The sequence below is a fragment of the Zalophus californianus genome, chromosome 7 (genome assembly GCF_009762305.2).
Source record: "Zalophus californianus isolate mZalCal1 chromosome 7, mZalCal1.pri.v2, whole genome shotgun sequence".
NCBI classification, from domain to species: domain Eukaryota; kingdom Metazoa; phylum Chordata; class Mammalia; order Carnivora; family Otariidae; genus Zalophus; species Zalophus californianus.
Window position 1 is genome coordinate 9,434,520 of NC_045601.1, and position 23,599 is coordinate 9,458,118.

A 23,599-nucleotide genomic window follows, 5' to 3' on the forward strand; every position below is an offset into this window, starting at 1 on the left:
CTGGGTCTGCCCATTTTTGAGTGAACCCAAAAAAGGAAATTCACATTTCAGTGATTAAATGCTGGTTATATGCGATTTGTCTGTTGAGATACTGATTTCTTATAAGGAAGGAGAAGGGGAGATGAAATTAAATGAGCCAGGCATTTCTTAAGTCAGATGGCCTAGATTTTCCTTTTTGATTTTGTCCTTGTCTCATTTGGGTGCTAGTTTCATGGGGATAGGGGAGAGTGTTTCCTCTTAAAAAAATATTTCTGGGGGCGCCTGTGTGGCTCAGTGGGTTAAGTGTCTGATTCTTGATTTCGGCTCAGGTCATGATCTTGGGGTTGTGAGATCAAGCCCCACGTCGGGCTCTACGCTCAGCAGGGAGTCTGCTTGAGGTTCTCCCTCTCCCTCTGCCCCTCCCCCTCCCCAAAAGAAAAAATATTTCTAGAACTGTTTGTATGAGAGAGGAGGGATAAGTTACTTGAAAGTTGATGGTACTTCTCAGTAGAACTATTTGGCTTGGTATTTTCTTTGTAGGAAGCTTTTCTACTAATGATTACATTTCTAAGTTTTCAAATCTAATGGTATGCAATTGTTCATAGCATTGTTACTCTCTTAACTGTTTAAAATCTCTATCCAAAGTCATGTCCCATTTCCATTCCTAATATTGTCTATTTGTGCTCTTTTTTCTTCATATACCATGCCAGGTATTTGTTAAATTCGTCCATCTTTTCTAAGAACTAACTTTTGATATCATGGGCCCTCTTAAATGTATTTTTGTTTTTTATGTTCATTAAATTCTATTATCTTTACTTCCTTATCCTTTTTTAAAAACAGTTTTCTGCTGCTTTTCTCCCCAATGTCTGAAGATGTATATTTGCTCACTAATTTTCAGCTTTTGTTCTTATATAAAAGTAAGCATTTAAGGCTATAAACTTATCTCCACCGTTTTCATGGCATTTCACAAGTTTTGGTTCATTATCATTCACTTGTTCTTTGACATTTTGAATGATTTCAAAATTTCAAACATTTAGACAGTTTTGTCTATTTATTGATTTATACCTTAATTGCCTTGTGTTCTTTTTTTTTTAAAGTAGGCTCTATGCCCAGCATTGAGCCCAATGCAGGGCCTGAATGCAGAACCCTGAGACCAAGCCCTGAGCTGCAATCAAGAGTTGGATGCTCAGCCGACTGAGTCACCCAGGTGCCCTGCATTGTGTTCTAAGAACATGGTCTAGATGGTAGAAATTGTTTGAACTTTGTTGATACTTGTCTTATGGTCTAATGTATGATCAATTTTTATAAATGTTTCATGTGTGTTTCAAAAGGTTTTGTATTCTCTAGTTGTTGAGTGCCAAGTTTTATTTATGTCCATGGAATTTAGCTTTTGGTTGTTTGATGAATCTATAATTGAAAGAAGTATGCTGGAAGATCCCACCACAATGGTGGATTTGTCAATGAATTCCTAGAGTTCTATCAGTTTTTGCTTTATATATTTTGAAGCTATGTAAAAACCTTCATCACAGAAACTTTCACCCATTTTCCGTCACTCTTGCCCAAGTACCCACCACCCCTTGCTCAGCTTCGGTCATCAGCACTCTGTCATTCTTGCTTCATCTGTTCCCTCACCATTTTGTTGTCGGGATATTTTAAAGCAAATCCCAGATAAAACGTTTCACTCCAATACTTTATTTATGTATGTTTCTCTAGATAAGGCACATAAAAGCAAAATATGCTGAGGCCACTGTGTTAGGTGCCTGTACGCGAAGACTTGCTCAGTCTTGGTGAGTTCAACCTCCATGGTTTTCTGGTTCTCCTTTGGGAAGCTGACCCAGTTCACTCTTTTCTGGTAGAACAGAGTCAAGGTGCTGAGGCATCTGCTATTATGTCCTGTATCCAGTGGGTGCTCAGCAAGTGTCTGTGAACCTCTTAGCCACTGGAATTGTTAGCATGGCCTTGGGAAGTCAAGCCTGCTCAAGAGCTGGCAACCCTGTAGGGTAAAATACGTTGGCAAGGCCCCCAAGTCTTCATATTACCCTTGTTCTTCTCCTGCTATGCTGCGCACCTGGCAGAAACTAAGCAGGGCCCTTGGCAGTTTGGGGGAAGGGGGTAACAGGGTGCAAGAGTTGATGCCAAATACTACCTCTAGTCAAATCCAGGCATACAGCTATACTTTGTAATCCGTACTGGAATTTTGCTGAATGAGACATTGCTATGACAAGTGGTCTCTCAGATGGGTCTCAGATAAGCCCATATATATATATATATATATATATATATAGAGAGAGAGAGAGAGAGAGAGAGAGAGAGAGAGAGAAACCTCTCATGTTTTAAGCACTGTACAAGGCACTGGGCACTCTCCTGCAGTCCACGAACTGTTATATAATCATCCTCATGGATGCCTGAGTACAAGGGGAGATGTGGTCTGAAGGAAGGTAAGACAAGACTTGATACAGACTGGGGTGAGAGAAGGCTTTTCGGCAGGCATGGTCTTGAAGGAGCTCTGAAGGATGAGTTGAGTTAAAGCTCAACCAGGACAGGCAGTGAGAGGAGCCTGGACAAGGGCCAGCGTGGCGAGGACCTTGCAGAGGAGGACAGAGTTCTGGAGCACAGAGCAGTGGGGAAAATGTTGACAGGTGAAGTTGGAAGAGCAGGCGGAGCAGGTAAGGGGTTTGGTCTTTATCCTAATGCTAATGATGAGAAGGGTAATGATGCACTGTTCTCAGCATTTCACAGATGCTAACTCATCCTCAAAACTACCCTATTCAACGGGCACCATACTGTCCTCATTCTGCAGCTGGGGGAACACACGCAGAGCTGCCACATCATCTTGCCCGCGTCACCCGCTGGTGAGCAGTAGGCTGGAGGTGATGCCTCTCACCACCAAGCTTGACTGCCATTAAAGGGTAGTAAGCTGCGGAATGATACAAAAACAAGTTGTTCTGTTTTAAATGAAGAAAAACCACCCTGGGGCGCCTGGCTGGCTCAGGCAGTAGAGCATGTGACTCTTGATCTCAGGGTTGTGCGTTTGAGCCCCACGTGGGGTGTGGAGATTACTTAAAAATAATAAAATCTTTAAAAAAAAGAAAAGCACCCCGGTTGGTGGGTGGAGGTGGCCTGGGGTAACGGGGAGCAGGAAGACCCGTTAGGAGGTTCCTTTTTTTTTTTTTTTAAAGATTTTATTTATTTATTTGAGAGAGAGAGAATGAGAGACAGAGAGCACGAGAGGGGAGAGAGTCAGAGGGAGAAGCAGACTCCCCGCTGAGCAGGGAGCCCGATGTGGGACTCGATCCCAGGACTCCAGGATCATGACCTGAGCCGAAGGCAGTCGCTTAACCAACTGAGCCACCCAGGGGCCCCATCCGTTAGGAGGTTCCTGAAAAAGGCTGGGTGAGAGGCGATGGGGGCTTGTACTCGGGGCGGCAGCAGCAGGTCTGGAGAGGAGGGGGAGAAATGGGCGGGACGTGGGGGTGCACTGCTATGGAAAAGGAAGGTGAGGGAGCCGTCAAGGCTGGCTTCTCGCTGGCACAGCTGTGAGCCCTGCGTCGGGCTCCAGCAGGAGAGAAGGGGATTCCGCAGAGTCTGGGAGACAGAGAGCTGGCTGGGACCATACACTCGGTAGGGCAGGGCTGCGTCCACTTCATTCACCACTGGATGACCTGGCTCAACAAGCGTCATGGTGGTTGGGATGTAGTAGGCACCCCTTAAATATTGCCAAATTAACAGAAGGACAAGAGAAACACCTATGTCCTGAGCCCCCCAGCCGAGTACCTGTGGAGGAAGCACCTCGCCTGCCCGGGTTGAACAGTCCCCGAGTTCCCATCCGGTCTGCACTTGGGCTAGTTCTGCATTCTGAAACACAACACAACACACGCAACTGCAACGCAACTGCAACCACGCAGCCAGGATGAGCGGGAGTCAGCTACATGGTTACATTTGCAGGAGTCTGTTTTTTTTTTTTTTTTTTAAAGATTTTATTTATTTATTTGAGAGAAAGAGAGCACATGAGATGGGGGGAGGGTCAGAGGGAGAAGCAGACTCCCCGCTGAGCAGGGAGCCCGATGCGGGACTCAATCCCGGGACTCCAGGATCATGACCTGAGCCGAAGGCAGTCGCTTAACCAACTGAGCCACCCAGGTGCCCCATTTGCAGGAGTCTTGAGAGCAGATTGTTAAAGTCGTTATTAAACATTAAATTGCTACTTACTATGCATCCCTTTCCAACTCCTCATTCAGTGACACTGTGTTGGTTGCTTCAAACTGGTTCTGGTGGGAATATCTACACTGTGGAAATCAGTAGAAGCCATAAATCAAGGGTTTAGTTTTGTTTACTGTTTCAAGCTCTAGACTTAAGAAAGTGATGGAGATGGTGTTAATAATTCAGTTTAAATAGAAAAGTGTGTCGTGTCCCTTGCCATCACATTGTGAATAGCATAAAGAATTGAGGAAATTTTCTTTAAATATTTGAAAACTATTATTCAATTTAGCAAAGAAATTGCGCATGTCTTTAACGTGTAAGTAAAGTTCTGACATTGCACGGGACATACATCTTTGTTGTTTCACTTCTGTCTTGCTCATAAATATAATGAAAGCATCAACCAACATTCATGTCAGAACTACGCGGGTTCGCCAATGGCAACCTTAGATTGGGTACGGATACAAGCAGTTGGCGAAAATCAACAAAAGCATTCTGTGAGAATCAACTGGCCCCATGGAATCATAATAAAGGGTATTGCTTATTTTATTATTCGTAATTGTGTGCTATGCAGCCTTCACACCGTTACGGTTTATGATTTATTAACTTATATGCTTACGTATGTATATTCACGCATTCTGGGTTTTGTTCTGGAGAGCTGGTTGCTAAACATTTTACCAGGATGCCATTGCATTCAACCATTAGCTGAAAGTATTGTTCTCATAAAGAGGGTAGGGTGAAGGAGACAATAGCCAAACAACGGGATCTCTGCTTAGGCAGAGGTAGAGATAATTATGTTTACCCAGCAGCTAGGACACGGGCAGGCTCAGTTACTTAAATGGGAGGACAGAGAAGTCAGAGTTCTGATAAAGCTGCCATTTACATTTTACACTCACCATGGCTTCTCCTGAGGTGCTTGCAGGTACAGTGACTGGATCAGGAGAGAATGAGATGCTCTACGAATTTCTGGAAACAGGGCGCCTTTAATAGTAATGGGCTGCTACACTTTTTCAAAGTTGCCTTGCCTCTATCCCTCCCCCCCCCCCCTCCTGGGATTCAGAATCCATTTTCCTCCTCAAGATGGTATTACTATGTAGAGGTGGGAAAATTCTTATTTAAATATTTCAAAACCAAGCAGCCCGGCAACAGCACACCCCGGTCATGATTTCCCTGGACTAAGCTCTATCAGTGAGGAGAATCATTGTTCCAACTCTGCCACAGAAATTTTTGAAGCTTTCAAGAACACACCGTGAGCTCTGCAGGTAGTTTTTGTGTTCCTTGGTGGTGAACTCAGGCAGCAAAATTAAAATGGGGTTTGTGATAAAGTGTTAATGTCGCTAGAGTATGATCTACGGAGTATTTCCTCATTATCTTTCTTACATTATCTCTGGTGGCTCCTCATGTGTTTTGCCTTTACTGTTGTTTCTGAAAGTGCACGTAGTTCACGGTGCCTTTTCCATTTTTGCAAACTCAAATTAGAAACTGGGGCAAGATGCACGATTTCTGGGCAGCATTTGTTACTCTTTGTGTATTTAAAAGTAGAATTACGCAAATGTAAGCCATTCTTACCAGTGTCGATTAATTCATTGTTCATTAGGGGTAGGTTCGTTTCATTCTTAGGACAATAAAATTCAAGATAATTAGAAACTTGCCTATTTAAACCGAGAGACTGGATATATAAATATATATAAATATATATATGCCCAGACCATATATAAAAACTGACTTACAATCTCCGGGAATCACCCTAGGAAGCCAGCTTGCTTGAAGTCAGACTGCTATCCCCAGCGATGATTCAGGAAGCCAAACAATAACCTCTGTAATAATTGGCCCCAAATGGTCAGGACTTGATTAACAACTAACAGCACCCTCTAATGTTTGTCCCTACTTCCAGTTTAGGAGCAGCCAGGAAAAGCCAAATACGCACCCATAACCCATCACATGGATGCCCTGCTCCAAGTTAGCTGCCTCCAGTGCCCACAGCCCACAGCTCCCCCATGCCCACAGCCTCCCGCAGGGCACACCGGAAGCCAGTCCTTCCTTCCCTAAGAAGCCTGCCTTTGGGTCTCTGCCAAAGTGCAAGTTTGCACTTTGGTGCAAGGTGGCTGACTCCCTTGTGACAGCAAGTGCTGAATCAATAGCCTTTGCTTGTCCTTGTATGGTTGGTCTTTATTTCCACAAAAGTGAAAAAAGAACCTCCAGATCATCTTGAGGCAACCCTGACCCCTGGGCTGTCTCCCTGGAACCGATGCGCACACTGTGACATCTCTCCGGGGGCACTTTTTGGGGCCCTCACCGGGGGCTTCGGAGCCGCCTCCCAGGAAAACACAGTGCTCCCGGGCCCCCCCTTCCATGCAGGCAGTCCCCTAGGTGGCTGCCAGCTTTTAGGGGCTCCCCGGGGACATTATTTGCTATCTGACTTTAAGGTCAGATGAATATTCTCAGCCCTTGGATCTCTGTTTTTGGCAACTAAAGTGACAAGAAGCCTCCCCCCCATCTATTTTTTTTTTTGGCAGGACCTCAGGAGAGACAGTTACTTTTGTAAATCACCTACCCAGCCAGTTGGGAGTTTTATTTATGACATTTCTGTATATGAACTCCTACCTGCTGGAGGGCACAGACCTCAGCATGGTGCCCAGTGCATTCCACCGTCTTCAACTCAGATAAATGCCTGGTTGGCCGAAAGAGGTTCTCTTCTCTAAACTGAGTGAAAGATTTCTAGGACCACCAATTAAATGGGAGGCAGAACCTCAAAGTACTAATTAGGAACAGAGGATAAGCTAGGTCAGGGTGAGTCTGGCATCCCCAGTCTGCTGTTTTAAGAAGACTGTATTTACATAAGTTAGAATTGCAAATTGAACAAGGTAAATGTTTGCATTTTGGTTGGTTGTGGTGGACAAGAGTTCATTTGCGTTTCAATCAGCTTGGCTTTGGCAGAAAGTACACTGTAAAAACAAAACACAACTCTACACCTTTGCAATTCAGCAAACATACTTCAGACTCAAGCAAGGGTCTGGTCTCTCTTACCTACTTGAGCAGAAGCAAAGTAGATCTTTTATTCTAGCGGAAGAGGGAGAAAATAAACCTGCTTTAAGTTTTCCGTAAAATTCAGAGACGCACAGAATTCTGAAGTTGGGAAGAATTTGGAGCGCATCAGTCCAACTTCACGAAGCCTATTTCCCCCTTGTGCCATTGATCCTAAAAGATGCTCCCTTAACATAGGATTCCAAGGGCAGAGAAGTTTGGGAAACACTGCACGGTATTTCTTCCCCTTGGTGGTCACTATGCATAGCACATTAGCCTATGGAAGTAAAGGAAGCCTGTTTTACTTAATCAATGTGCACAATTACTTGCGGAAATATGGAATACGTCTAGGGAAATATTTAGTCCAATCTCATTTTTTAGTTAAGCAAAATGAAGCCCAGAGTTGAGCGGCCTGCCAAGGTTGCACACTCTTGGTGACGGACTCAGGACCTGCTCCCTGATCTCCTGGCTTTCAAAGTACCCCATCCTGCCTCCCCATGCTCCCCGGGCCAGTGACTCACCCACCTTCCCAGCTATTCTCACTGATCTAAGATTCTTTTCACACGGTTCGTGGAGTATTATCACTACTTGACGAAAATGAGACCCGTGACCCAGCCTTTCCCAAGGGCTTTTCATTCAAGCCCAGTCTCAGTTGGAACTCTCTCCTCCAAAGGCACACACACATAGACAGATTGTGTGCACAGCACTGTTTGTTAAGGAGATAAATACTTTAGGAGTTTTTAATAAAAACTGTTTCCAAGAAAAACGCCTAAATCCTGCTGGTTTGCCCCTAATCCCTTACTGGTAACCAGGTCACAGCTGAACAGCACGGAGCGCCTCCCAGTGGAGATGGCCAGGAGTGCACCGGGTACCAGGGCTGAGCGGGGCTGAAGCATTTGGGAGACCAGGCCCCGGGCAGAGCACTTTACCACTCCTGTGGGGAGGAGGAAGTGGAGGAGGAGGAGGAAGTCTGGATCCAGGAGACCCCTGCGCAGGACGGTTTGGGTCGGGCCCCTCTCCCCTGCAGTTGTCTGCTCTGCCCCCGGGGGAGGTTTGGAGATCAATTCTCTCCTTCCCTCGGGAGGGTGGCTGATGTGGAAAATTCTGAGGATACTCTTCTTTCTAGTTCTTCTCTTTGACCAGATCCCTTTTCAACCACTCTGTTGGTGACCTCCCTGTCCCCTGTGTCAATTTCCCCCAAGTCCAGATGGATCTTTCTTGCTGGCAGCTCAGGTTCCCTGGTGAAAAGTCAGCTCAACTGAAGAGTTGGCCTCTCTTCTTTTAATTTTGACTGAGTTCCTTTTTACTTCCTCTTGAATGAACTGATATGCAGGTCAGGGGTCTGGACAAGATGAACACACGTTTGGAGCATCATATCCCTCCTGGAAGGCTGACTGCAAAGGATGAAGGGAGCTGAAGGCAGCCGTCGGGGACAGCATGCAGCCCTGCCCTGGGTGGGGGTATGGCATCTATTTTCCTGGAAGGGCGGGTTTCCACGCCGGGCACTGGCTTCCACTCACCAGGACTCAGTACGTGTTCTGTCATTTATAAAGCTCACAGGAGGCTTCCAGGAGGAACTGGGGTTTGGCTGCTCTGAGATTTGCTCCTGGCTCTCTTTCAACCCCGCTGGCTTTGAGCAAAGTTGCTTAGGATTTCTACCTGGGATTTCCCCACCTCTTAACTGGGACCAAACCTGCCCACAAAGGGTTGACAAAGAGGGAATTATGACATCACAAGGGCATACGTTACCACGGTGGCTTGCAGAACTTGCTGTTTAATGGAGCCGGGTTGCTGGTGTCATTTTTACCTTTGCTTTATTTTGGGTTATTACACGTATAGCCCTGTATTCTTGTGTTGTGCCGTGTAGCTAGAAGACTTTAGCTAATTATTTTTAGCTGTTATCTATACAGTGTACTGAGAACATAAAAAAGTACCAGATTCCATATAAAAGTCTCCTGGTACAGATGCACTCATCTGTACCAATCTGGCTGGTTTTTAGAAGTTATGTTTTTGAATCCAAGCTTACTAGTTCTTTATTTCAGAATGATGAATCACATTTTCCAAGCACAATCTCAAGAGACCCACACCATGAAAAATACAACACGAAGAGCCGAGATCGCTGGGTTAGCGGAGCCAGCATCCTGGGCCGCTGTCTCAGCCCTCGAGGGAGGCCGGGTGGCTGCAGAGTTTCGCCTTCACTGCTTCTGGCCACTGGCAGGCAAAATCCACCCAGTGAGCCACAGCCCAGGTGCTGAGCGGGTCACTGGACTGGGCTCTGGTCCAACGGTTTCCTGGGGACATTGCCGTCTGGGAATGGTTTGTGGACAAATCTGGCTGATCCCCTCAAAAGTCTGTCAGACCCACTCTCCCTCAGTCTCCCAGGAGTTCAGCACCTGCTGGAAGTGTGGGTTGGAAAAGAGTTTCTGAGCTCATCCCATGGGTGGGAAGCCCTGAAAGCAGCGGCGAGACCCCCTAGGGTGTTGCTGATGGGACAGAAGGAAGGCTAACCCCACATGGCCTAAGTGGGGACAGAGACCCCAAGAGCTTGTAAATTGAATGCTATGCAGCTTTTAGAGCAAATTCCCTTCCCAGCTGGCTTGGGATCCAGGGTCAGCAAATGAACCAAGTGGTGCTAGGAAGACTTCCACGCTGCTGGACGTGAGGACTTGGTTGGCATTGGTCATTCCAGTGGAATGAATGGAGACGGTCTCTTCCTGTCAGAGGAATGTTTTCTCTCAGGGTTTAAAGAAGTTAAACCTCATACTGGTAAGAAACCACAATCCTAGGACTTCAGGGCCTATTGCAGTCCACGCAGGTACTCGAGGGAAGCAGGACTCGGAGGACCCCGTACGGCTCAAGCACAGAAAGAAATGAGTTCTCAGAGACAATCCTTCTTACAGGAGTCCATCACATGTTTGCAACTCAAGTACCGTGATGTCTGGGCTGCTCACCTTTTAGCTGGGGAAAGAAAATATAATACTGGTGGAGTCCTGGCTCCATGATACTAGACATGAAAAGAACAGAGATGAAAGGATTTCTCCTTTTAATGACAGGGGCTGTACCCCCTACTGGGTGAAGTGTTAGATTTTGATAGGTGGTTCAGAGAAGACCTTCAAGATGACACCTGGGGATGGGGAGGCAGGAAACGCTGAGTTAATTCGTGAGAAAGGAGAAATCACAGACCATTTGAATGAATTGGAGGCCAAACCTAAAGGAGACACGGTGACCCTTGGTTCCCTGCACACGATGGGGAAGGGAGTCAGCACTGGCCATCCTCTATTTTGGAGAAAAGTGGAAAGAGAAAGTGCGGGCTTCTCTCCACATCCCCGTGGTTGAAGTGGCCGGCACGACTGAGAAGGCAACCTCAGTAGTAGTTTGAGGTCCTGCTATGGGGCCAGCCTTTATCGTCCAAGCTCCCCCCATCTTGTCTGGGGGTGAGGGGCTGCAGGCATGCATGCACTGAAAATGCTGCAGAACCACTGCGCTGAGAAAGGGTCCAGAATAGCGCAGAAACTAAATGGCAAATGGGGTATCTGAATTGCTGATTCCAAACACTTTGGGAAAAAGAATGTATTTCATATGCTAAAAAGTGCTTTGCAAAGTATTTGGACAGCATCCTGAGAGGTGGCTGAGGTTTAATAAATTCATTAAACTAGGAACAAGTCTTGAAGCTGCACTGAAGGCACCCATGAGTCGAGGGGGGTGGCTTGGACGTCCCCTAAAGCACAGAGAACCCTTTCCTTGTAGAGCAATGGGACCTGAAAGCAGGAGATCCAGAAAGAGGAAACAGAAGGGATGAGGTCAAAGTATTTTTACACCTGACATCCAGTTTCCTGCTGGAGTCCTGCTTCTACACTGGGGCACCCTCTATTATTCAAAGCTATCAGTCTAACAGAACTTTAAGAAACAACCCTGTCCTTCACGTGGATGGCGGTTTCGGATACGAAATAGTGCACTGAGCAGAATGTTTCTAAGATAGGCAGAGGAACAAATCCGCATAGACCTGCTCCTTTGTGACGCCCCCCCCCGCCCCCCCGTAAGTGATAGAGCCTAGAGCTGCATGTGCTCGAAGACTCTCAGCTGGTGGGAGGATGAGCTCACCGCCTGATGGGTGAGGGCTGCCCACCTATGCAGCCTGTTTTTGCAGAAAACCGTCAGTAGCTCATAGCTCATTACAGGCAAATTATCACAAAATACCAGAGTAGAAGCTGGGCATAAACTAGGTCTGTTCATTAATGTGACCCAGAAATCGTGGATTCTATTTCCTAATTGGTTTTTGTCTATGGAATCCAGAAGTTATTTCAGCCTTTTAACGCTTCCGTTTTCTTCTGAAAGGAAAGCAAAAGACATCTACTTTATAGTGGAATTTAGAGACTTAGCTGTGCATTCTTGGAGCAGTGGGATGCGATCTCCATGAAGCAGTCATTTCTCCGCAACGAGTTTTTGGGGCTAGAGGAGGACAACTGAGCCAATCCCCTATTCTTTTAATGATGCCAGGAAAAGAACACTGAATGCAAGGATAAACAGAGAATGCCTCCTTCTCAAAGTAAGTTGAAGGGCTTTACAACATTTTCTTACCAGAGCTTTAGAAGTCAATCACTCTGGAGACACTGACTCACACCGAATGGCCCCAAAGCTGCCATGGGGCTGCTGGAGAAGGCAATCCTACACATGGGTCCTTAGCACAGACCCAGGTACAGCATGGATGTCAGGGTCTGGGTCCCTTGTTTTTGTGAGGGGAGGGAAAGAGGGAGATTGTTTTTGGCCAGGGCTCCTTGCTACCTGGTTTAAGTAATGAAGACAGAATGAATATTAACTTGAAGTTCACAACCTTTCATAATACAACGAAATATATTTTGATTCTTAGACATAGTTCAGGTCATTTAGTGCTGTAGGACTACTACTATTTAAATCGCAAGTCTGTAGTCCTGTGATTGTTTTGAAACTTAATGCATGAGAGGTGACAGTGGTTTTGGTTGTCTTCTAAAGTCTGAGCGATCACATCTACTTTTATCTCTGAGAAAACCAAAAGGGTAGCTGTGTAAATGTGCATGTGAACTAAAGTGTTTACAGATGAGCATCCTATGGCCTCCGAGTCCCTGCCTCCCTCAGAGAGAGGTCAGAGGGAACTCTAGATCAGAGCAAGGAAGTGCATGAAGACTCATCAGGAAAAACAACAATTAACAGTTATATTAGCACTGAGAGCAGAGTTGCTCAAAACCTGGTTTTATTGCTTCCTACGAAGTAACAAAGAAGGTGTCAGTGTATCTAACATCTCTGATCTCGTAGGTGCTAGGCCAGATGCATCCTGAACTGGTCCTCTTTAGAAAACAAGAAAAACAAAACAAACTCATCAAAAAGACAGGACAACCCTGACCTCTCAAAAACAGTGATGGGGGTAGGAATCCCAGGGTGTCCAGGCGGCACTGGCAGTAACCCAGGGCTCCAAGGGACAACCGGGAGGACGCTGGCTCATGCCTGTGGAGAGTGGTGATGCTTCCTCAGAGGACTCAAGACCCACACCTCAATTCTGCACACAAGCAATTTTTTTTTTTTTTTGATCTGCAAAATTTTATTAAGCAATAGCTGGACAACTTTTACAACTTCAAATCATCAAGAAAAAAATGAGATAAATCCATCTCAATAATAAAGACAGAAAATAATCTGGACAAACCACGTCATTTTGAATGCAAACCATTAACGCCTTCTAGAATACCTCCCACACAATCTAATACACAAAATACATCAGAAGAGAGGCAAATAAGGGTGAGCTCGTTAGAATGCAAGTGGGAATCTCAACAGATCTTGCTTGGAAAGTAAAACAAAGCAGGGTGCTGGAACTGAGAAACAAAGCAGCACGGCTGGGGCTGAGGCGCACACAGCAGCGTGCTACTCCCAAGGTCTGGATAAGAACATGCTGGTGGTCTGGTTTGGTCTGGGACCTGTGCACCTGCATCGTGCACTTACAGTTAAAAAAGAAAGAAAGAAAGAAAGAAAGAAAAGAAAAAGAAAACGCCAGTAGTAATAAACTCAGAAATTATGTCCAAATTTACAGTACCAAAATAACGCATTTATAAACAAATGCAAAAACAATACCCCTTTGGTAAATAATACAGTGCCTTTTTCAGTCAAACGCATAACCCATGCTTTTCTACAACACGGAAAAAAATTTATCTACAACAAACAACGAGATCTTAGAACACTACCCCTCCCTTTTAAAAGAACTTGTAAACAGAAAATATTGGTACAAGTTACAAGGAAATTGCACAAAGCCAAATAAATGAAAACAAAATAAGCCACAACCCTTCAGAGCTTCCCTCAGCCGGAGCTAAGGGAATACAGACGGTGACGAGATCGGAGTTGTGTGCCATGACAAAATCCCAGGAACTCAAAGAACAGTTTTGACACATTTTGTCTCAACTCACTTTGTTCACAACTATGCACTTGGCCAAGGGATGGGTGGCCCACACAGGGACACGATGGGTTCCTTTCAAAAATCTTTTCAACTTGCAGATAGTGAACACTGCAGAAGACACTCAAGAATTCCAACCAGCCTGGGCATAGACTCCTTGGTTCTTTTTTCAACCCACTCTATGGTTTGTGGGGGCACATGGTGACTTATTTTAGGGCTGGTTCTCCAGGGCGTCCACCGAGCAGAGCACACGCATGGGGAGGCTCCCGCTGAAACTGGTGCTTTTGTGTGATTTTTAGGAGAACAGACACCATTCCAAAAGCATTTGTTTCTAGAGGTGAACCTGCTAAAGGTTATTTTAAATGCACGGGTTTACATTCACGAGATAGCTCATTAATGCCGGAAAAGAAATACTTCTCTATAAAAAGGCAATGATTTTGAAACATACCTTCCAAGTTTGCACAGTGGAATGAGGACACGGTCACATTTTGAGCCCTCAGGCTGTTTGAGCTGGACAGTTGAGAATTTTGTCCAGGCCAGGTTGTCCCTTTCATTTTACAGATGCACAAATGGAAGCCCAAGGTCACCCTCCAACTTCGTGGCAGAGCAGGCCTGCTCCCAGGGTCGACAGGATTACAAGATGAACATACATGTTTTTGCCTGGCCTCATGGGACACTCAACTGGGGAGCGAGGGACACGGGGGAAAAAGACTAACCAGCAAAACCCTGACTTACGCTGCCATCAGAGCCTCGACATTTTCCTGCTTCCTTGGCACCAACTTTTCTTAGGGTATACATTCAGTGGATATACTGTACACAAATCTGTGCCTTTGGTTTGATGAGGTTTAGAGTTGAAACAAATTTAAAATTGGTTTTTATGTTTGTTAATACACTGCTTCCCTTGAAAAGGCATGGATTCTTTACGGAGTTGACTGGGCTGATGGTTTTAAATGTAGAGATTCAATGAGGTATCTTAATATTCATAAGTTGCTATTAATAAACATGAAGCACATAGAATTCTGCTGTTTAAAGTACTGACTTTAGTAGTATTTAATAAATTGAGACTGAATGAAAACGATTTTAAAATAAGTGGAACCATCACCGTCAACTTCAGAGACACTGCATCACGAGCGCCGAAGACCTGGAAGTATGAGCTGCATGAGCTCGTTTCCTCCTTTGGGCCAGAGTACAGAGCTGGGCACCTGCTGTCCCTCAGGTCTGCAAACCTCCCCGAACCAGGCCTCTGCCTTCATGTGCGGAACAGGCCTTTTGGGGAGTGAGCCCAGAATTGAGAAAGTTCAATTATTCGCTACAAATACTCACTTTCTCTTCACAAATGTATCTGCAGTTTTTATTCCAAGGATTTCTCCCTATATTTGCTCTTAGTAAGAAAAGTTCTAAAATGTATTTTTTCATGGTCTCTGTGTCTTAAGAACCAATCCGAGAATCTGGAAGGTGGACACTACTTACTAACAATAAGGCCTTCCTTTGCTGCTCTCATTCCTCTTTTCATTTCATAGCACATTTTTAATTAAAAATAAAATGTTCAAAAGAGGGGGCAATATTATTTTAGGATATGTCATCTCAAAGAAATCGACTCCTTTGTATATAATCAATACCAAAGAACGTAAAAAAAAAAAAAAAGATCACCTTTAAAGGACTAATAGGAATTTTTTCCCAATTAGGAAAGTTACAAATTGTCCAGCAAAAAAACCTTCTATCATATCCTCTTTATTTCTCGCAGCAAAATATGCTGCTACCAAATAACTCATTACAAACACACTATTTTTCTAAATAAATAAAATGGGCATAACTCACCAGTACATAGTTACAAAATAATTCCTAAGAACACTATTAAAGCAAGATAAATAATCTCTTGGACAACAAAACAGGGGAACTGCACTTAAATTATTTTAGAAATAGACCATAACCATTATTGCACAACTAATAATAAGCATTGAAACATCTTACCAAGCTACAGAAACTCCTATAAAAGAATTATATAATTCTGAATACATTGCTAAATTCTTTCTCAAAGAATTTACCCACAAAGAATCAGGTTCAATATTTTAAAATATAAGATGGAAAACTTGGATGTTAGCTGGGAGATGTCCTCATCTGTGTTTCTTCAGGGTTTGGAGAGAATGGTGAGTGATGTCGTCTGGCTGTGGGGAAGGAATGGCCAGTTTCTTTTCTAGTTTTTAAACCAAAACAAGGAATGTAAAAATACATACTTTCAAAAGACTTTTCTACAGTGTCTTTCATTTGTCTGCTCCAAACAAAATCCAGATTGAGGACTCTCTGCCAGTACACAGTTCCTGTGCTCCCGCCCAAAAAAAATCACAGGTTTGAGTAACTGACAACAGTGACCTGGGTTTTGCTATCAGGGCTGACCCTGCCCAAAGTGTCCCCTAAGGAGGAGGTGGAGGGGAAAGATAATCTCAGGGGATTTCTGGATTTTCTTCTTTTTGGTAATTAACCAGCTATCTTAAGTACTATAATTTTACTAATGTGTTCCCAGTGGTTTATCCAACAGTCTGTACAGTTAATAAGGAACGTTTTTTTCCCTCCTAGATACAACTGTGGGACTTTTTTCAAAGAGATGACTATATCTCTATCTTTTAATACCCTGGCAAATGCTTACAATTTTGTTACATTTCTAAACTATTAGGAAACATCTCTAGTCAACTAAATTTTAATGCGGCTGAGAAGAAGAAAGGCGTGCTTCCAGATCAGTGTCCTCAGCATTTTTAGAGAGAGAAAAGTGTGGTACACTTATCTATTGGGAAGGAGAATGTCTTCTGCCACAGAAGGGGGAAGGGGCAAAGGTTGCTTTTCAGCAGGCCAGGTCGCTACCCACCACGCACCAGGACCGCTCCATTTCGTCTCTCCCCTTCTCCCGAAGGCAAGCCTCACCGAACCGATGGAATTCTGACACGTTCTAAAACTGGTGGGGTCTTCAATGCAGACGTTCTTCAGAAAGGAGCAGAGCCCCTGTACTATTCAAGTGCCACCGCGTACACCCCCCACGCGTCCGTGTGCAGGCGCGCCTTCCTCCCGTGTCAGCACAGCCCAAACTGTACACAGCCCGCTCCCATGAGTCAAACCCCGTGCACCTGCCGGGACACCCTCCATTAATCCGTCACTCTGAGGGAGTAACAGGACGTGTGTGAATTCAACGTCCCCCTACAAGAACCTGTACCTTCAGGACTTTTGGTTGTCTTTTTAAAGAGTTTTTAGTTTTCACACTAGTGGTTATGATAAGGAGTAATAAAGCTAGATGTGTGGAGAATGGAGCTAATGCACACTCCCTAGTCTAAAAAGAACAGCAGGTGGGAAGGCAGCCTACCTTCCTTCTGAGGGCCCCTTGTCTTGGCAGCTGACAGAAGCAAACACAGTAGGACATTACCACGGCAATTGTGTTTCCTAAAGGAACACCGGGTGCCTTGCACCCTTTGCTTCCAAATACCACTCTTCTGCAATCTCTTTTTGTTTAAAAAGAAAGAAGAAAGAGAAACAATAAAAGGATTATAAAAGCCCAAACAAACGACAACAATTAAGGGTCAGTCCCCTCTCCTGGGCCTGACAGAGTCTTCCAGTTTTGCTCTTGTCTTCCGGTCCCCGGGCGACTCCTCGAGCAGCGCTGAGGAGACCTCTCTGAAAAGGCTCCTTTGCCTCTCTCTCTCTGCCCCATACCAGTCTTCTCACTTCAGGCGCTGAGTCACGTTGGCCAGGGCAACGGCGAAGGCCTGCACGGCTGAGAAGGGGTACTGGAAGTCCAGAATGTACGCGTTGCCATCGATCCTTCCAAACTGCATCACCTGGGGTGGGGGTGGAGTGGGCAGAGAAGCGAAGACATGAAAAGAACACAAGGTGGGAAACACAACCATGTCTGGGTGGCTCCTGAGGGAAGGGGACAGCCCAGCCCAAGGAGACAGGTCTGCCGACCAAGGTGACTCTGATAAAAGTTTTTTTGTTTTTTGTTTTTTTTTAACAAACAAAATTTAATCGTTTAGATCAGACTCCCTCCAAAGGGAAAAATAGGAATACCCTTCATGGTGAAACTATGTTTTTTGCTACCGGCAACACTTTTATCCCATTCTTTGACTAGGTGCCCTAATCAGTAATTGCTCTACTATGCAGCAGAGGTGATGCAGAAACAATTCAAATAATCCTCAACTGTGGTGGGACAGCTGTTTGCTGTTGGCTAACTGGTCATTAATAAAACTCACATCTCCTTAGCAACAAATTTTCACTTTTTTCCTTTTTACATTTGTGTATGTTGTCCAGTGAAATGGTATCTCTGCAAACGAGCATTGGAACCACTAAAGATATCCGATTCTTCACATTCGCAGCAAAGTAACACTGCTGATTCACTGTCTTCCAAAGAGAGCCAGAGGTGCAAGGGCTGCAGGTGGTGCTGGGGGTAGGCGACCGCTGGACCATGACCAAAGCCATCTAGGCAGCGTGCTGCCAGGTTGTTCCGGGCAGGGCATTCTCGTCCTGCATGTGGGGGGGTGGGGGGTGACGGAGCCGGGATGGGGAACGGGGTATGGGATGGGGGCGAGGGGCAAGGGGAGGAGAAGGAGGCCGTGGGAACGGCCACAGGCTCCGCACCCACTACCGGGCTCTCGCCTACTGACGCGCTGAATGGGCGGCGGGCAAGTGGTTCGGCGGCAGTGGGGCACCCTGGTCAAGCTTCTTGATCTCACCAGGAGTTTGTCAGAAATAAAGAGGGGGAGGGAACATGTTAAACATGCAGTGGGGGCGGGGGGCGCCTGGGTGGCTCAGTGGGTTAAGCGACTGCCTCAGGCTCAGGTCATGATCCCAGAGTCCGAGGATCAAGTACCACACCGGGCTCCCTGCTCATCAGGGAGCCTGCTTCTCCCCCTGACCCTCTCCCCTATCATGCTGTTTCTCTCTCTCTCTCTCTCTCAAACAAATAAATAAAATCTTTTAAAAAAAAATGCAGTGGGAAGATGACGAGCAAAATTTCAGAGTGTGGAAAGCTCCACAGGTCAAATAAAGTGGTTTCCTCACCAAGGAAACAGAAAGGAGAACAAAAAAGTAAAAGGAAGGGTCTATAGGCTAATAAAGGGTTAAGAGGGACATCATTTGTCATGGTCAAATGTCACTGCTCAGAGAGGGATAAAATGCAGTCCACCTCCTTCCGCTGGTGCTCAATCTCTCGAGCTTGCCTTCCTTTGTCATTTCAGTACTTACTGTGACCACATTATATTACCACATAACATGATATACTTATTTGTTTATGGTCTTTCTTCCATTTTTGGTAAACTCCACAAGGACAGGGGCTTAGTCTCTAATTTTCCTCAGGGCTCTAGTTTCAGCACTTGGAGCAAGGCTGGCAAACTCTCTGTGAAGGGCTGATGATAAATGTTTTAGGCTTGTAGCTCACAGGGTCTTTGCCACAACTCTAACCCCGTTGTAGGACAAAAGCAGCCTTAGCCAATATTTAAGTGGACACGCATGGCTGTGTTCCCATAAAACGTTATTTATAAAAAGAGGCAGCAGGTCGGACTGGTCTGTGGGCCACCGTTTGCTGACTCCTGGCTCAGAGGATTGCCAGGCATACAGCAGGTGCTCAGTAAATATTTGTTGAGTGAATTAATGAAAATGAGGTTTAAATATGCAAGGCGAAGAGGTGTGTTCCCAGAACGACAGCTATGCAGCGGGGTTAGAGCTACCCTTTGAGGTTGTAGCAGGAAGAACTGACAAATCGCCCAGTGTGTAATGTATGGAGAGAGGATTTACATCATACCAGAGAATCAGGAAATGACTTAGTCATAAATACACAGAAATAAGCAAACAAACACTGGCTAATTATTATGTCTAGGGAAAGAAAAACTAGACGATAAAAAAGAAATATAATTAAGCCATAACCTGTGGCTCAGCTATAAATCATACATATTGGCATAATAAGATAACCAATGACTACGTAAAGTAAGAAAAGGGGGAAGTTCACATGTGTGTACGTATGGTGGTGGGGGTGAAGAAAATTAACCGTCCCATTCCTCAGGAAGAAGTCAATGCATGATGTGAAAAACTGAAAAATCAATAAACAGAAGTGGGAACACACTCTTTACAAATACAGTGTCAAATACCAGAAGAACCAGAGCTGGGTTTGAGCAGGCCGGGGGCTGGGCAGGGAAGGGCCTGCTAGTTCTCCTCCTGGATCTCGCAGAATCCTCTGACTTTGAAAAATCAGTACATGTGTTGCTCTGATGATAAGTAAATAAAAGCGAGCAATGGGCACACCGTAAAGTACAACCACGATCAGCCCCACTTAAGAGACAGCAGTTGTTTTCTGTATTTCTCATTTGGCTCCTGGCAGGCCAAAGCACGGATAGCCTTCACCAGGTTTTCACCTCCCACTCCCCGGACCCCCGGACCAGTCAAGACCAGAACGCAGCAATTCTGGCCATGCCCCGGGACAAGCTTGCTTACCTGCCGCCCCTCCAGCTCAATCTGGAAGTTTTTGGCCGACTCCTGGGTCACCCGCCCCCCGAAGTCTAGCTGGTACACCTGGGTGGCTTCGTTCCACAGAGGCTGCTTGTTGGCCATGACGTACACAAAGCCCTGGCTGCCCAGCCGCCCATCCTCCTTCTCGCTGGCTTTCCGGCACTTGAACTCTTCCAGCTCGCTGGCCGTCCTCAGGCTCCGCTTGCTCTTCCAGCCCTTCTTGCTGCCCTGGCTCTGGTTCATCAGCTCGTCCCCGCTGATGAACAGCTCGGGCTCGCTCTCCGAGCTGTCCTGGAACTCATTCGTCTTGTTCAATTTCTTTGACTTCAGTGGGTCTTTCTGACTCTTCACTTTCTTCTTCTCTCTCCCCAGGCGGGGGCTGGAGATCAGGGAATTAAAGTCACTCAAAGTCCGTGCCTCCTTCTTCACTCTGCCCTCCGTGATGGCCTGAACATTTCCCTCCTCTGCTCGGCTGTCCAGGCGTTTCCGGTTCTTCTTGCCGAACTTCTCTGTCCGCTGGGGGACTGGGCTCTCCGTCAGGGAGAGGACTTCTTGGAAGTTGTCTGTGGTCTCTACCATCACCTCAGTACCCAAGTGGCTTTGGAGGTCGGTCGGCGGTGGAGACACGAGGGGCTTCTCTACCACCAGGTGTGCCTTGGGGGGGAGAGTGCCCTGGGGGCTTTGCACGGGCGGGCAAGGGCTATAGGAACTCCAGGGGTGCAAGGCGATAGGTGGCAGCTGTAAACTCGAGCAGGTGCTGCTTCCCGGATACATGGGGGGCAGGGTGCAGTACGAGAGGCTGGGTGGGTAGGCAGGCTGCAGAACCACTGCGGACTCCTGTGGTGCAAATGGTGTGGGGGACAGGGCATCTTTTGGGGAGCAGGGAGTCTGCACTCCTGGCAAAGGGGGTGTGTTATAGCTTCCTGGATATGGCATTCCCATCCCATAGCCTGTTTGGAAAGTGGCAGTAGGACTGGCCGGAGACTTCGGGGAGACGAAGGGCACTCGGGACACGTCCAGGTGCTGGCTCTGACCTACTATAAGAGGGGGCAGTTTCAGGGGGTTGGGCACTGCAGTCTGTGCTGTCCTTTCCTGAGGAACCCAAATGTCCTCCCCCAGCACGGGGTCCCACTGGTAAGGGGGTGGCCGTTTGATGGCCACAGCAGCTTCGGGCAGCGCGGGGTGCCTCAGGGGCTTCTCCACCTGACAGTGCTGGGCCAGCGCCTCATCCTCGGTGAAGGCCGAGTTCACGTAGTCGGCGCGCTCGCGGGCGCCGTCGGGCGGGCTCAGGAGGCTGTAGGACGACTGGGAGGTCAGCGGGGAGGTGCTGGAGGCGTGCGCCAGGCCCGAGCCTGGCTGCGCGCCGCCCACACCCCCGGCGCCCGGCTCGGGCCGCCCCCCCGCCCCCCCGCCGCTGCACTGGCTGCAGGTGTACAGGGCTGGCGGGGGCCGCGCCGGGAACTGCGCCGCGCCCTTGGGCTTGGGCGGGTGCTGCGGCGGGGCCCGCGGGGGCTCGGCCAGCTGCGCCGCCTTGAGCGCCACCTCGCGGTTGTTCCTGCGCAGCGTGGCGTGGATGAGACTGTCGGGCCTCTGGGCTGCGCCGCGTCCGGGCACGAGCGGGCCGGCGATTTCGGGGTACGGGGGTGGGTCTCCCGTCGGGATGGAGTAGCGTGGGACCGTCAGGCGGTTCAGGGTCGCACTGGTGCAGGGCTGGGGGACCTTCTTCTCGGTGGCGGTGAGCCTCAGCGTGGCCGAACTGCCCGGACCGGGGAGGGTGTAGGTGTTCTGGGAGCAGAGCATCCGCGTCCGAGGCCGGCATACCTCCTCCACGTTGCCACTGCTGTCAAAGGTGGTGATCCTCTCATAGCCCAGGGGCGTCTGGTAATGTGCCGCTGTGGGGTACAGCGGGAAATCGCCCTTCTTCAGGCACGTGTCCACCGGGGGCTGCGGGGGCGGCAGCGGGGGCGGCGGCGCTGCCGTGGTGGGGGCAGCAGGGATGGTTCCCGGGTAGGGGGGTGGGGGGTTCATCTTCGCCACCTGGACCTCCTGTGGGGCACTGAACACCACTGCGTCCCCTTCGGCAGCCAGCTGCGGCACTGGCCGCAGGGCCTTGGCCGACTTCTGCAGGTGGTCATGGTCCCGGTCTCCGTGGTCCACCACCGACAGCTGGACCGCCCCCTGCGCGGACGGAGGCAGGGACAGCTGAGCAGGGTTCGGGATGACGCGGCCCATCTCCACACCTCCGAAGATCACTTGTCCAGGGCTGGAGTAACGGCTGGAGACCGGGTACTGGGAGGCACTGTCACTTCCGTGCTCCGATGTCCCCACTGCCGTGGTCTGACTGGTCAGGACATCCAGCTGCACGTTCTGGTTGGCCAGCAGGGACTGCACCAAGCCTATGCTCTGAGTGGGGGACATAGCCTGGGCCGAGCTGTGGATGGGTGCAATAGGGATGTTCACCGTGCACGGCGGGCTGTTCTCGGGCACACCAGAAGCTCCCGTCACTGGAAGGAAAAGAGAAAAAGGAACTGCTTCAGAACAGTGCCGTGAAACTGGGTCAGAATAAGCGATACAGAGACTAATCAACTCATCTAGTCCTTTTGCTACAAAATGCAATTGCTGTAGACGGAGATGAGTTTGCCTGGGGAAGCTAGAACTTTCACACAAGTTATATACACAGTCTCTCTAAGGTTTCTGGAAGGACAAAGGCAAAGCTTTTCAATGAATATACTTTCGAATCTTCCGAACTTGGTACCTAAATGGTACCATGGGTCATAACAATGTTTTTTTTTTAATTTTTATTTTCATTTTCTAATATTTAAAGATGTTTTACCATGAATTCATAAAACGGCCCACTCTTTTGCGCAAGAAGAGAACTATGGTATAGAGCATGACACTCCACTGAGCACTCATAATGCCTAGGGTCCTGAGTAGGTTTATCCACAATTATGGATTGGTTAATATGGGAAGTGTTATGTAGCAGATGTGTATGTGAAACTCGTACGTAAATTAAGTCTCTGTGAAAAGAACCATGTAAAATGTAGTGGAGACACCAATGAAAAGATCTTCCAGCAAATAAGCATTATTAGGGAAGGATCATTTCCTAAAATTTATCTGCTTTTCAGCATTTCAAACACTATGTAAGGTACAGCACTGTACCTCTGTAAAACTATATCCTATTTGTACAAAGAGGGAATTTAATGAGGCATGAATGTGAGCAATGATCTCCACGCCACAGGCAGGTGCTCAGAACCATGTTTTATACTGCCTGTCTAAAGTACCATCGAGCACTGGCAAGTTTGCTTATTTGGGCCTTTAAGTGCTATGTGGCAACTAGTATATGAGCAAGACACAGGATTTAACTAGCTAATTGTAAAGGCTGTCTTCCAGTTTACTAGAACTACAGAATGAAGGCAGCTAGCTAGTTCATCAAAAGTTAAGCCCGGGGCCCCTGGGGGACTCAGTCGTTAAGCGTCTGCCTTCGGCTCGGGTCATGATCCCAGGGTC

General features: G+C 47.2%; 1 protein-coding gene and 1 long non-coding RNA gene across 10 annotated transcripts in view; both read right to left on the reverse strand.

The window, feature by feature from the left end:
* Positions 1 to 1,846: 1,846 nt before the first annotated feature.
* Positions 1,847 to 8,874, reverse strand: LOC113927421. Its single transcript, XR_003521629.2, has 5 exons — positions 8,721 to 8,874; positions 5,907 to 5,993; positions 4,189 to 4,265; positions 3,754 to 3,834; positions 1,847 to 1,972 (listed from the first exon to the last, which is right to left on the reverse strand). It is a non-coding gene; the product is annotated as an uncharacterized LOC113927421 (long non-coding RNA).
* A 6,453-nt stretch (positions 8,875 to 15,327) lies between these two features.
* The window catches only part of TULP4 (TUB like protein 4), a 230,326-nt gene continuing 222,054 nt past the window's right edge, over positions 15,328 to 23,599 (reverse strand). For all 9 annotated transcript variants that reach the window (XM_027602020.2, XM_027602019.2, XM_027602012.2 and 6 more), the window contains 2 exons: positions 20,078 to 22,596; positions 15,328 to 17,433 (listed from right to left, as the gene is read on the reverse strand). In XM_027602020.2, coding sequence (XP_027457821.1) covers positions 17,317 to 17,433; positions 20,078 to 22,596 — 2,636 coding nt within the window. In that variant the 3' untranslated portion in view covers positions 15,328 to 17,316. The remainder of the gene's footprint in view (positions 17,434 to 20,077; positions 22,597 to 23,599) is intronic.